Source organism: Diabrotica virgifera, chromosome 1 (genome assembly GCF_917563875.1).
Source record: "Diabrotica virgifera virgifera chromosome 1, PGI_DIABVI_V3a".
In the NCBI taxonomy this organism is placed as follows: domain Eukaryota; kingdom Metazoa; phylum Arthropoda; class Insecta; order Coleoptera; family Chrysomelidae; genus Diabrotica; species Diabrotica virgifera.
In genome coordinates this window covers 103,972,155-103,987,537 of record NC_065443.1, presented here as the reverse complement: position 1 = coordinate 103,987,537, position 15,383 = coordinate 103,972,155, and the positions used below count along the sequence as shown (strand labels likewise).

The following is a 15,383-nucleotide window of genomic DNA, read 5'->3' as shown; positions in this document are numbered from 1 at the left end:
TTAGATTTTTTTATTTAGAATATAACTACTTATAACCTGATACTTGTGTCGGAAATTTTTTTTAATTGGAAAAAAAACTACAGAACGATGTTTGTCGTTGTTCAAGGAGTATGTACGCAAATATCAGATCACAATTTTTTTTAAATTTTCCCTCTTGTCCGAAATTTTTTTGGGAAAATTTTGGGTACAGCTCTACGTCATACCCTTTTAAATGTTTTACTTAGTGTGTGTACCAATATTCAGCTAAATCGATTCAAAAATAACCGAGAAAAACTGTTTTAAAATTTTTTTTTGATAATACCTCCTCGTCGATAGCCTAAAAGAATTAAGTTTTCTGTTCGTTTGCCCCAACATTTTTGTCAGACAATTACATTTTCTGTTTAAGAATAAAATTACTTGTAACCTACTACTTTTGTCGGAAAAATGGTTGTAAAGATAAGGGATGCACGAACCCAGCATAATTTGAAAGTATACTTTACTAATAAAAATTAAATTTTTTGTCCGACTGTCGAGTTGCCCCAATATTTTTGTCCGACACTTTGATTTTTTGATTAAGAATATAATTACTTATAACCTACTAATGTTGTCGGAAAAATGGTTTTAAAGGTAAGGGTTGCACGAACCCAGTATTGTTTAAAAGACAGTTTATTAATAAAAATTAAATTTTTTGTCCGACTTTGGATTTGACCCAATATTTTTGTCGGACACTTAGATTTTTTGATTTAGAATATAACTACTTATAACCTGGTACTTGTGTCGGAAATTTTTTTTAATTGGAAAAAAAAAACTACAGAACCATGTTTGTCGTTGTTCAAGGAGTATGTACGCGAATATCAGATCACAATTTTTCTAAAATTTTCCCTCTTGTCCGAAATTTTTTTGGGAAAATTTTGGGTACAGCTCTACGTCATACCCTTTTAAATGTTTTACTTAGTGTGTGTACCAATATTCAGCTAAATCGATTCAAAAATAACCGAGAAAAACTGTTTTAAAATATTTTTGGATAATACCTCCTCGTCCATAGCCTAAAAGAATTAAGTTTCCTGTTCGTTTGCCCCAACATTTTTGTCAGACAATTACATTTTTTGTTTAAGAGTATGATTACTTTTATCCTACTACTTTTGTTGGAAAAATGGTTGTAAAGATAAGGGATGCACGAACCCAGAATAGTTTAAAAGTATAGTTTATTAATAAAAATTAAATTTTTTGTCCGACTTTGGATGTGCCCCACTATTTATGTCGGGCACTTAGATTTTTTGATTTGGAATATAACTACTTATAACCTGATACATGTGCTGAAAATTTTTTTTTTAATTCGAGAAAAAATACAGAACGATGTTTGTCGTTGTTCAAGGAGTATGTACACAAATTATCAGATCACAATTTTTATAAAATTTTCCCTCTTGTCGGAAAATTTTTTAAGAAAATTTTGGGTTCCGATCTACGTCATACCCTTTTAAATGCTTTACTTAGTGTGTGTACCAATTTTCAGCTAAATCGATTCAAAAGTAACCGAGAAACACTGTTTTAAAATTTTTTTTTGATAATACCTCCTCGTCGATAGCCTAAAAGAATTAAGTTTTCTGTTCGTTTGCCCCAACATTTTTGTCAGACAATTATATTTTTTGTTTAAGAATATAATTACTTATAACCTACTACTTTTGTCGGAAAAATGGTTGTAAAGATAAGGGATACACGAACCCAGCATAATTTGAAAGTATACTTTACTAATAAAAATTAAATTTTTTGTCCGACTGTCGAGTTGCTCCAATATTTTTGTCCGACACTTTGATTTTTTGATTAAGAATATAATTACTTATAACCTACTAATGTTGTCGGAAAAATGGTTGTAAATAAAAAAATTTCAGGAAATTGACATCTTCGGCGCGTCCGACTGCGCATATGCCCCGTGAAAATTGTCCGACAAGGTTACCACATTATTGTAAAAATGTTTTATGGTAGATTCTGTTAAAATTAGCCATGTGGTAATAAATTTATTATTTTCATAAATTTGACATATTTAGCGTGTCCGACGCGTCATATGCCCCAATATTTTTGTCCGACAAAATTGTTTTCGTTGTTTATATGATAAAATCCATTGATTAAAATAGAATGACCAATGTGGTAATAAATTTTTTTCTTGCATAAAATTGACAACTTCGTCACCGCTTGACAGACAAACGCCCCACTACCATAATGCGCCAAGCTCAAAATTTGTCCGACTCCACCCAAATAACAAGTACAAAAAGTTTCAACGGTGTGGTCATAAATAATAATTGTATATGCGGGCCCAAGGCCTAATACCTATTCCTGTCTGGTAGCTTCCTTGTCCAAAGAAATTCAGGACCAATAATATTCTCAAAAGAACAGGTATTCTAGTATTTCTGAGGTGAGGAGTCAAATGAGGAGATAGCCAGTCAATTATGTTTTGGCATGTTTCTTTATCCAATCTAAATAGCTTCAAAAAAAGCCTGTCTGGTATTTCAAATGGATTGCTCGCGTCTCTTAAATGTCGATATTTTAAGTTATTAAGGGCTCTAAAAAAATAAATTATATGTTTCATAACATTTGGTATAGATTACACACACAAAATAATACTTACATTCTTTGCCGATTTTCATTATAATCTTCAATAAATAGAAAAAAAATTCATCAAACGCCATTTTCAAAGATTTTTAAAAACATGTTAGTTTTTAAAGGGTACTAGGCAAGCAGGTGTTTAAATTACAATTTTAACGCCTGTTTTATAACACATTTCCCATATTTTTTAACGTATAAAATATTACAGAATGCGAAATATTGAATTATTTGAACTACTGTTAAAAACAGCAGTTAAATAGTTTACGTTAACCAATAAGGAATCACCTTTCTATTTTAACGTACGTTATTTTTTTAACGTCCTTTAAAATTTAACATATTCCTTACAGAATTATCACTTTAAGCTGTTTAATAGCTTTAATGGCACATGTTCTTAATGTTTCGTTGGAATGGAAATAAAGGAATTATTTGAATAAATTAAATGTTTTAGGATTTTTTAAATGATAATAATTATTATACTTTTATAAAAAAGAACATTTTATAATACCACGTGATTATTATTTATAGACACAATATAAAATTATAAACTATTTTGTTTTAATTTCTATGTCATAAATGAATTTTGTAATCGACTTTAAACTCATATAAATCAAAGAAAATGTTTTACACACAATTTTAAGGGAAGAAAATAAAAAAATAGAACACCCGGGTTTGAACCGGAGACCTCTCGATCTGCAGTCGAATGCTCTACTACGGAGCTGTATCCGCTATCGCTAAAGATTTACGTACTTTACAATTAGCCCAATAAATGAGAGTTTTGGAGTGTAATTTCCAGGGGCAACTCCGAATTGCATGAAAATTTGGATTTAGGTTCTACTTACCCTCCACTTCAAAGTTGAATTTGTGCCGTTGGTTACTTTTACTTGGGGGGTGACATTTACCCCTTCTCGGGGGGTGAAAAACGCGTGTTTAAAAGAAGGCCGGAATTGGATAAATTGACTTATTTTAAGAACCTTTTGTTCTATAAAGTTTTTTACGTAAGTCAATACTTTTCGAGTTATTCGCGATTTAAAATGTTGATTTTTCGACAAAAAAACTACGTTTTCAGACGGTTTTCCCCAAATAACTCAAAAAGTAAATATTTTATCGAAAAAAATATTTTTAGCAAAAGTGCAGCGTATAAAAAAACGAAAAAAATGGTGTAGCAGTAAAGTCTACAATCTACAAATTGAGTAGAAGCAAAGTTGTAGCTCATGAAAAATACGTTCTTATTTAGTTCAGAGAAATAAGGAAAAAAAATATCGTGTTGGTGACACATCCCCCTCCAGGCTGAAACCAAATTTTTCGAGTAATATGGTCATCTATAATAATAACCTATATGTTTCCTGCAGCCGATTTTGATGATATACATAGTTATAAACAAATGAAGATAAAAAAACGGTAAATTTTCGCTTTTTTCGTCTCTTACTAAAAAATTGGGCATTTTAAACAAATTTGAGAGTAATAAACTCATAAACCGTATAAAAAACTTCAATATGGCGTTCGCTGAATATGTCTATCCTTATTGGTTACTTAGAAAATTGCCAAATAAATCATAAATTTTGAGTTTTTATAAATATTCATAACTTATGTAAAAATTACCTTAGAACCTTCTTATTACATGGAATGCTGAGACTTATGGTGCTTAAATTACACCCTAAATTCCAAAGCAATTGGTCAAATAGTTTAAAAGTTATTTAATTTGTTTATCCAAAATTAATTTTTTTTGCAACGCTAGAACAGTTGTTTTTCTTTCTAAATGTGTATAAAAATTCAGTCTTTCTAAATATGAAAAAATAATTTTTCTACGGGTAACGGCTAAAAAGTTATTCTAATTGTTTATAAGTAACCAAAAAATGGACATGTTTTTGCAAAATAATTTTACACTGTTTAAAAGTATTTTTTGTCATTTATTTTTAATTAAGGTAGTAGTATAAATGTTCTTCTTTCATAAACTGTCCGAAGTATTATTGTAACCTCATAATTTTCTGACTTATAGTGTTGCAAAAAAAATGAATTTGGGAAAAATAAATTAAATAACTTTTAAACTATTTGACCAATTGCTTTGAAATTTAAAATATAATTTAAGTACAAGAAGTCTCGGCATTCCGCTTAATAAGAAGATTCTAAGTTAATGTTTACCTAAGTTACGAATATTTATAAAAACTTAATATTTATGATTTATTTTGCAATTTTCTAAGCAACCAATAAGGTTGGACATACTCAGCGAATGCCATATTGAAGTTTTTTATACGATTTATGAGTTTCTTACTCTCAAATTTGTTTAAAGTGCTTAACTTTTCGGTAATAGACGAAAAAAGCGATAATTTACCGTTTTTCGATCTTCATTTGTTTATAACTATGTATATCATCAAAATCGGCTGCAGGAAACATATAGGTTAATAATATAGATGTCCATACTACTCAAAAAATTTGGTTTCGGCCTGGAGGGGGATGTGTCACGAGAAAAACCTTATTTCTCTGGACTAATTCGTCTAATTCCAAATCGAATAATTCAACGCGAAATCACCGAAGAAAGAAGCGTTTTTCGGGAAAACATTTTTAAAGTATCGAAAAAAAGCTTATTATTTGTTTTTTACAAAAGTTTACAGCATCAAAAATAAACGAGTTACACTAAAAAAAAAGTTGGCCCCTTTTTTTTTTGGAAAAAAAAATCGTGAAAACCTCCCTCTATTTAGCACCCTAAATTAAATTAATCGTTTGGCTTTACCATCTATTTTAACTGTATATGTATTGTTTATATGATCTGTAAGTTTAATTAGTTTGAAGTGCTTATTTTTGAAAACATTTGCTATTATGATAAAAAAATTTTCTAAAAATTTTTGAAAAATTTCATTTTTTCAAAAAAAAATGTAGGTTTTGCTATTATAAATATGCTAGTTTCATTTTGTTTCTCCGTAAGGCAAAAATTGGTTAAGATATGGCTGTTCAAAATTTGCATACAATCGTGATTGGTGACCCATTTAAGCTTTTTCAATTATAACCCTTTCAAAAATAAACACTTTAAACCGGTGAGACTGACAGATCATATAAAAAATAGATAGGTAAGTAAATTGTTTGTAAAGCGGTAGCGATTAATTTCAGTTTGGGAGCTAAACACGGCGAGATTTTCATGATTTTTTACAAAAAAGAGAGGGCCAACTTTATTTTGAGCGTAACTCGCTTATTTTTATTGCTAAAACTTGTGTTAACAATTAAAACAAAGCTTTTTATAAACACTTTAAAAACGTTTAAACGGGTTTTTCTCGAAAAGTGCTTAATTTTTCGGTGATTTCACCTTGAAATATTCGATTTGGAATTAGACGAATAAAAACGTATTTTTCATGAGCTACAACTTTGTTTTTATTTGATTGATAGACTTTACTGATACACCATTTTTTTGGGTTTTTTATAAGCTACACTATTGCTAGGGATATTTTTTTCGATAAAATATTTACTTTTTGAGTTATTTGCGAAAAACCGTCTGAAAACGTAGTTTTATTGTCGAAAAATCAACATTTTCAATGGCAAATAACTCGAAAAGTATTGACTTACGTAAAAAACTCTATAGAGCAAAAGTTGCTTAAAATCAGTCAATTTATCAATTTCTGGTATTATCTTGAACTTATGTTTTTCACCCCCGAGAAGGGGTGACTGTCATCCCCCAAGTAAAAGCAACCAACAGCACAATTTCAACTTTGAAGTGGAGAGTAAATGTAACCTAAATCCAAATTGTCATGCAATTCGGAGTTGCCCCTGAAAATTACACGGTATCGCCGAATTTCCCGTACATTTACTGGGCTAAACGGGATCTAAAAGTCATTGCATTATTTACATTTAAAATGGCTTAAAATTCAAAATAACTCAATGCATTCATATAAAGGCTGTTGAATATTGCATTTTTATCGAGTTCTGACCTATTCAGAAAATTTCAGGTGTCTAGGTAGTCTGGAAGTATGTTTAAAATGGAATACAAGATTTCCCGTACATAATGATAAAGAAAAAGTGAAGTATTATAAAAACGATTTAAAAATGAAAATACTGAAAAATTTCACCAATTTTGTAACTACAACTACAATCTAGTTATTGAATATAATATACTAACCTGTATATCCGGGCTTACAAGCGCAATGGTAATCGTTGACTAAATCGATACAAGTTGCACCATGTTGACATTGGCCAACGCAATCGTTGATGTTCTGATCACAGTTTTTTCCCATCCAGCCCACTCTGCATTTGCAATGATAATCGCCTACTAGATTGGTGCATGATACGGCATTAATGCAGGGATTATTGAGACATTCGTCGGCGTCTGAAACGGTGTTGAGAAATTTAATGTGGGGTTAGTCAAGAAAATTTAAATAAAACCAATCTTCCCGGGGTCTATTATAAATTATAATAAACCAAAAGAAAAATACACGAATATTCTTCAAAATCTCTTTATGTATTTTAGTTTTTCTGTCTGCTATGGGAATAGTACTTAATAAATTGAAACAAAAACATTTCCGATTTTCAAATCGGTGGTAATTGTCAACACATATTGTACAGTGTGTCTGCGTAAGTTGGAACCCTATGGGAAACTTTTTTATTATTATCTAATTAAAAAAAAGTTATTCGTCATAAAAAGCTCTGCATGGTCTAAAACAGTGGTTCCCAACCTTTTTCGGCCTACCGCCCATTTTTCAAAAAACAAAATACTTAACGCCCCCCTTAAAAAACTCTTCCATTCTTAAAATTAGTAACGCACTTTCATTCACAATTGTTTTACCTTTTTTGGGTCAAAAGCTACCTTAAATATGATTCGACGGCCCCTTAACTAATCCAAGCAACAACAAATTAAAAAAAAAAATGTTTTATTCAAAAATACAGTATTCATGTATTGATCAAACTTTAACTTAAATACATATCATAAAAAACAATATAATAATAACATGACATTTTTAATGAGAAGGCTGAGCTTGATGTAATGATAGTAATCTGTCAATATTTGGTTCCATACTTGTCATCAGCAATCTTAAATCACCGCGCTCCACTATGGACAGTCTATTTCTCTTCTTTGTTAATAAATTGCTGACTATGCTAAATCCTCTTTCGGCTAAATACGATGAAGGAAAGGCAATGAAAAACTTCTTTGATGCAGCCCATAAAGCTGGATATAATACTGAAATTTGACATTGCAGCCAAAATTCTTGATATCCATTTTTAAATTTCACTTTTAACTCTTCATTTGTTGACAATTCTATCAATTCCTCCTGTAGTGATAATTCTGCTGTTTCTAAACTTGAGAACGGTTCTAGCACCCAATCTGGAATAATCAGACCAAAGATATCCTGAAATCTATTCCTAAAATCTTCTTGAAGTGCTTCCAAGTGCTGGCAATATACCAGAATGTCTTCACCATTTGTCTCCACAGAGGAAAGATTTTGAAACTGATGAAATTGTCTCCGACCCAAATTTTGCCTATACAAATTAAGTTTTGACACGAACGAGGAAATAATTCCTTTTGCTTTGATAAAATTCAAATTATCACCTTGTAGCTGTAGGTTTGTTTCATTAAATTTATCGTATAAATCAGTTAAATAAGCAATATCGCTCTTAAATTTTAATAAATTGTCTCTCAAAGAATCATCTTTGCTTTCAAAAAACTCTAAAACTGAGTCAAAGAGATCATAAAATCTTTTTAGACAGGTACCCTTCGAAAGCCATCGAACTTCTGTGTGCAACAATAAACGATTAAAATTCTCGTCGTTTTCATCACACAGTTTTCTAAACAATCTATCATTGAGAGCACTGCTTCTGATCTTGTTAACTGCAGTAATTACATATTGTAGTGAACAATGAAGGCGATCACTAAGATTTTTTGCAACTAAATGCTGTCTGTGAATTACACAATGCACGGCGAGTATATTTGGTACCGCTTTTTTCAAATATGCTATCAGTCCGCGGTGTTGTCCAACCATTGCCGGAGCACCATCTGTAGCAACAGTTATGACATTTTCCAGAGGTATACCTTTATCTGTAAAATAGTGTTCCAGAACATCAAATATCGATTTGCCTTTAGTATCTGTTTCCAGTGTTCTTACAAATAACAGTTCTTGACAGATTTTTTCACTTTTTATGAAGCGAACGTACGCAAGAAGTAAAGACTCATTGTTTGGCAGAGTTGATTCATCAAGCTGTAAAGAAAACTCAGTAGTCTTTAAATAATCAGTTAGAGAACGCTCCACATCCTCAGACATTTCGTCAATTCGTCTCTGTACCGTATTATTGCTTAATGAAATTTTTTTAATAATATCAGATGCCGGCTGGTGCAGTACAGTCCGCAAAACTTCACTTACAGCTGGCAGTATTAATTCTTCGCCAATAGTATGGGGTTTTCCTGATTTAGCTATAAGTAAGGAAATGTTATAAGAAGCACGTAGCCCATCATCGTCTTGCTTTGATGCTGCTGAAAAGATACTAGCTAAAGTTGGACGTTTGAAATGTTGTTTTTTGAGCATTTCAAAATATGATAAATTTCTGTCTTTTCTGTCGGGATGTATTTTGGTCAAATGTTCTTGTAATCGTGAAGGTTTCATGGCTTCATTTGAGAAAACTCTCTGGCAAATTAAACACATTGGTAATGGCTTATTAGAAGGCGACTGAATAAAACCATACTTCAAATATTCGACATTGTATTGTCTGCACTTTTTCTTTGGATCGGACATACTGTAGGTATATCTGTAAAAATAAATATGCTGTAGCCACCGCTTTGATAATTTTAAATAATAAACTTTTAAATATTTTTTTAGTTAGCAAAATCAATATTTCAGAGTGGCGGAATATCCAAGCAAGTAGTCGAGAAATTTAAAACATGCCACAAGTAAATAAATATACACTGAGAGAAGAATTTAAGGAAAAATTACAAAACAACTTATTAAAAATTACCATACTGTACACATATTATAAAAATAACTTTATATTCAGTAAATAGTTTATTTTTGGCAGTCTATGATCAGATTACTATTCAGTATAGTAAATTTTATTAAAATTTTTTGTACTTTTTCCCCAATTCTTCTCTCAGTGTCGGTAGGTCCTAATTAACTTTTTACTTTGATTCAGTTTGTGCAGGTTGGTACTTTTTGAATATTTTACAATAACTATACATATAAGGAAACAAATTTAGATTTATTACATTTTTACAAATACCTCGTAAATTACGATAGGGAAAAATAATAAAGAATTATAGTAAGCGATATAAATTCCACGTAGATACTTACCCTTGTGACAAATATGTATTACAATAAAATATATTTCTAATAAATGCACTGCAACTTTCTGCAAATAACACACAGAAAATTCACCACCCTGCTTTAGCGAAACAATCTCGAATGATTAAGTTATGCCTGACCATGCCGCTGCGCGAAGGAGGAGCCAAAATTCACTTAAAGCAGAAAGGTTCTACTGGAAGTGGAATTATACTAACCAAACTGAAACGTTCGACTGCAACGTCGAAATTGTTGCAGTGTTGGACTGAGTGATAAATAAAAAATTGCACGGTGCATAACCAAAATGCATTTTGTACATTTTGTTTATATTTTCGGATTCACCTTCTCTATTTCTGTGTGAGAAGCGAAAAGCAAAGTTGTTAGAAGCAAAGAAGCAATGAGTTACTTTAGGGGGGCGGCAGCTGTTCCTCAACGCCCCCCAAATTTTCCTTGGACCCAAAAAGCCCACTTATCTCTCTTCAACGCCCACCGGTGGGCGGTACCGCCCCCGTTGGGAACCACTGGTCTAAAACCTGAGATGCAACCATCAGATATTAAATTTTATCAATTTTATACGAGATATGTCAAAAACACGAATTTCGCTCAAGATTAAAGTACCTTTAAAGTTAAAAATATCGAGAATTGTTATTACGAAAAGATGGACCCAAAATCATTTTTATTTATTATAAATGTGAGAAATCTGTTATTATTAATTTTACGATAAAAGTTATTCTTCATAAAAAGCTCTGCAGGGTCTAAACTTTAGGATGTAACCATCAAATATAAAATTTTAACAATCTCATTTGAGGTATGTCAAAAAATATGAATTTCGCTCAACCTTTCGCTAACCTTTCTATTTTTGAATATCGAAAATTGTTATTATTAGAGTTCGGATTTAAAAGCATAAAGAAATGTAAAAAAAGCGCTTAAAAAGCATAACGATTTTATGAAAAAAAGCATTTTATTATACAGAAAAAGCATGAAAATAAGCATATAAATTTTGACAAACCATTTTTTTAAATATATATAATTATCTCTATAGGTCTGGATCCCGCGTATGAAAAAAAAGTTGATTAATAGCAAGCTGAAAATTTGTTAATAGCTTAAGGGTGTCTAGTCGGACAAACTTTGATATATGGGAACACTGGAACAGGGGCAGTTTTAATTGTGGAACAGGTTAAAAATTTGGAACGGTCAGACCACGAAAACGGCACATTTATTTTGTCCGACAGAATAGACTTAAACTCTCCGAAAAGAGATTAAACTCTCATGCAAAAATCACGCTGCTATTTTTTACCAAATGGGAGTTTTAATGAGTGGAACATGTAGAATATGTCAAATGACAGGAATTATGACAGGTGATAAATAGCAGTCTGATTTTTGCATGAGAGTTTAATCTCTGTTCGGAGAGTTTAAGTCTATTCTGTCGGACAAAATAAATGTGCCGTTTTTGTGGTCTGACCGTTCCAAATTTTTAACCTGTTCCATTATTAAAACTGCCCCTGTTTCAGTGTTCCCATATATCAAAGTTTATCCGACTAGACACCCTTAAGCTATTAACAAATTTTCAGCTTGCTATTAATCAACTTTTTTTTCATACGCGGGATCCAGACCTACTAGGCTTAGCTTAAGAACTAGTAAATAACTATTATAAATTTAAAAATAAAATAAAATAAACAAAAAAAAAATAGATAACTGAGACAAAAATCTTTTAACCAAATTTTTATCCACGCGCTTTAGATGAAGGAAAATATATCATTTTTCGTATATATCATTTCAAATATATCATCGTAAAGTTTCGGCGCCTGTCCCTCAACACTTTTTTTTATATCGAACAGCTTATTTCAAAGTCCGCACTGGTTATCAATGCATACTTTATACTTTGCCACTACTGCCGGATCAATATGTTAACTTTTGACTTGTTAATACTATCTGAGCAATTTTTCCAGGGATACCTTCCATCTTTTTTTTCAAAACTGTTTATTTTTTTTTTAGCAAGATTGTTTTGTAATTCTGTTTCACCTATCCTGACAATCTTTTATCGATTTGCTAGCAGTATCTTTAAGTTCCAATACGAAGCTTTTAAAATCTTCGAAATATTCGGTGTAGTATAAAGCTGCATCTAACCATGTACCCCACAGAGTTAACACTAGTTCCGGTAGTAATGGAGTGTTAGGGAATCTGTATCTAAAAAGTTGCACCCTTAAAGGATCTTTAATGAAATTTTTTTTTCATTTTTAATCAACTCATTAACAAGTGGAAATTGCAGCCGTTTAGTCTCAGCAACGCGATTCAGGCCATGTGCTAGACACGTACAGTGAATTTGATTTGGATAAAACACTTTGATTTGATGCTGTTTTGTTGGTGGGCACAGCCTCGAGAAGATAAAAATTTGTTAAAGCTTCATTTACGAATCTTGGAACTGCATTGTTATTTTCTTCTTCTAGTTCTTTTGAGCACACTAAATAACACGTCGTCAAGATTTCTTCGTGAAGTACGCCCATGATTACATTAGCGACGTACCTTTCACAAATATCCGTAGTCTCGTCCACAGCAAACCAGGTATAATTGTTCCCAACTAGTGTTTTTACTTTTTTTCAGGTTTCCTTATAAACGCATTTAACATATTTTTTCGCAGAGCACTTTTATCCGGCACATGTCTTTGATAGTACTTTTCCAAAAATTATTTAAAACTTTCATTTTTCAATTTATTTAATGGGAGATCACAGTCCACAATTGCACTGCATAGATCAAAATTAAATTTCTGCTGTTCACAAATGCAAAATAATAATATTATATAAAAAAGCACCAAATAAGCACAAAAATTTAAAAAAAGCACAAAAGGCATAAAAAAGTGGTGTCAATAGTACATTGTTTACCGGGTAGGAAAAGCTTAACATTCCTGGACGACTGTGAAGATTGCTAAGTCGAGGCGCAAGCCGAGACTTAGCAACACAGAGTCCAGGAATGTGGCTTTTCCTACGAGGTAAACATACTATTTTTCCGCAAATCGTTTAAAATTCGACAGATATTGATTGATTTAAAAAAAACGCGATAATTTTATTCCCAAATAAATGGTGCTTTGAAATTCCTAATAAAATTACTTGGGTTACTATGGAAACGTATTGAGGTTGAATTGTCAAACTTGACGCTTATAAATTTAATTGCTGGTGTTCTCGAAAGTAAAATGATAAGTAATGATGAAATTTCCATTCCTGGGACTCCTCCAGAGCTGGTTGAGGCAGTGAATACTGCTTCATTAGAATTATTGCCAAAGAAATCAAGAGAAAAGTACGAAAATGCATACAGACGTTTTATGGATTATCGCATGAGTAAAAATACGAGTTCTTTCTCAGAAAATGTTGTAATGGCATACTTCCTATACCTTTGTTTAAAGATGAAATCTTCAACATTATGGGCCAATTATTCAATGCTGAAGTCAACCCTTGCACTTAAACACAATGTAGATATATCTACATACTCAAAACTTCGTTCTTTATTGAAACGGCAAGCTCAAGGTTATAGGGCAAAGAAATCTAAGATTTTAACGAAGGAAGAAATTGAAAAATTTATCCAGGAAGCTCCAGATAAAGAAAATTTAATGATTAAGGTAATTTACAAGGTTTTAATTTCTATTTAGATTATAGCTTTATTTATTTTTTAGGTGGCTGTAATATTTGGTATTTCTGGGGCCTGTAGAATGGATGAGTTGAACAAATTACTGTAAATATAACAAATTGATCTTAAAAATGTATTCAGCAATGACTTGATGTTTTCAAAATATAAATTAATTCCTTATAAGCAATGTGTTTTCTATCATTTATGTAGAACACTAACAACTGTATGGAAATATCATTTCCTTACAGTAAGGAAATGACATTTCCTTACAGTAAGGAAATGACATTTCCTTACAGTAAGGAAGTCCTGACTTTTTCTTCAAGAAATTTTGACAGGAATGTCAAAATTTCCTGGCGATTTGCGGAAAAATGACTTATTTTTGCATATTTCGTTCATATTTAAAAAGAAAATAGTCCTGCTTGTATTATTTACCATAAGCATTATGATTTAGAAATCCGGACTCTAGTTATTATGAAAAGTTGCTTGGAATTAAGAACTATGTTTTAATATGCAATTACATCCTTCTTATTGAAATAAGAACAATTTTGCAATTTTTTTTTAAATTGCCGATACCGAACATTACTTTTTATTTATTACAAATATGATAACTCTTCCGCTCCGCTTGAAAAAAGGCTATTAACTCTTAGACAAGAGTAAAAGAGAAGAAAAGAGTAAAAATTTGAACAAAACAATATCACAAGAATGGAGCTAAAGTATCCTAATAGCTTTCTCCAAAATGGAAACAAATCGAACCCGGAGAATTACAGAGAAATTAATTTTTAAGCAAAACACTAAATTTAAAAACCAAAGAGATAACAAACAAGCGAAATAATTATAACGCTAGCAGAAGAACAAGGTTTTAAGTCGGGAAGATCATGCACCGACGATATATTTTATAATGAGGCAAGTGCAAGGGACATCATCAGAACACAACAAACTGGAATATATTTATGTTTCGTGTAACTTAGAACAGGGTCAAATTAAAGGACGATATCCACTTACTAGTCCAAGTAATGAAGCTTAAAATAGTACCTGTCCTCGCAATTTTTACAGAATGGATCGATTTGCTTGGAAATTTGAGAATAAGTAGTGGATAATCTAAGGATGAAAATCTATATGATGCTGAAAGGCGCTTTTACAATGGGTGTGGTTGCCACCCCATGTCGGGGGTGGAAATTTTTTATTATATTTGGTTCGCAAAAGTTGGTAAAAACATTCATTTTGAGCAAAAAACGTTCTATACATTTTTTTGATAAAATTAATAGTTTTCGATTTATTCGCTATCGAAAGTGTTAGTTTTATATCGAAAAAATCAATGTTTTTAATCAGTTTTCTGCTAATAACTCAAAAAGATTTCGTTTTATCAAAACAACTTTACTTAACAAAAATGTACCTTTTGAAAAAACAATCAAAACCGTTTTTTCCAGTTTTCTTTAAGACCAATAGTAATCGAGCTATACTTTATTATATGTTAGCTCTTCTTCGTCAAATGCTAAATATTGTAGTTTCAAAGTCAAAAGACGGGAAAACTATGCATTTTTCGAGGATAACTTGTTGAAACTAATTTAAAGTATTTAAAAATATCTATCTCCAAAAATAAAAAAAAAAGTCTCTAGCTCAAAAATTAAGTGACTTATAATGAAAAGAATGTCAGCCCCATTTTTTTTCAGCAAAAAGTGATCGAAAACAACCCCCTAATCACCACCTTAATTAAAATTAGTCATTGACCTGATTTGCTCTTCTTTATTTATGTATTATTAATAGGTTCGAGAAGTTTTATCGGCTTAGAATGATTAGTTTAAAAAAAATGGAGTTAAAAGCGAATAACGAGTTTTTGTAGTTTGGTAAAAAATGCCATTTTCTTCAGAATAGAAAGATTAGCATCAGAGATACGAAAAAATATTTAAACATGAAATTGTAGCTTATTTAATTTCCAAGAAC

General features: G+C 31.2%; 1 protein-coding gene across 1 annotated transcript in view; it reads right to left on the bottom strand.

Annotated features, from left to right (window-relative positions):
• LOC114325346 (protein jagged-1b) overlaps nt 1–15,383 on the bottom strand; it is a 698,311-nt gene that overhangs the window by 52,788 nt on the left and 630,140 nt on the right. Inside the window, exon 9 of the mRNA XM_028273403.2 lies at nt 6,683–6,889. Coding sequence (XP_028129204.1) covers nt 6,683–6,889 — 207 coding nt within the window. The remainder of the gene's footprint in view (nt 1–6,682; nt 6,890–15,383) is intronic.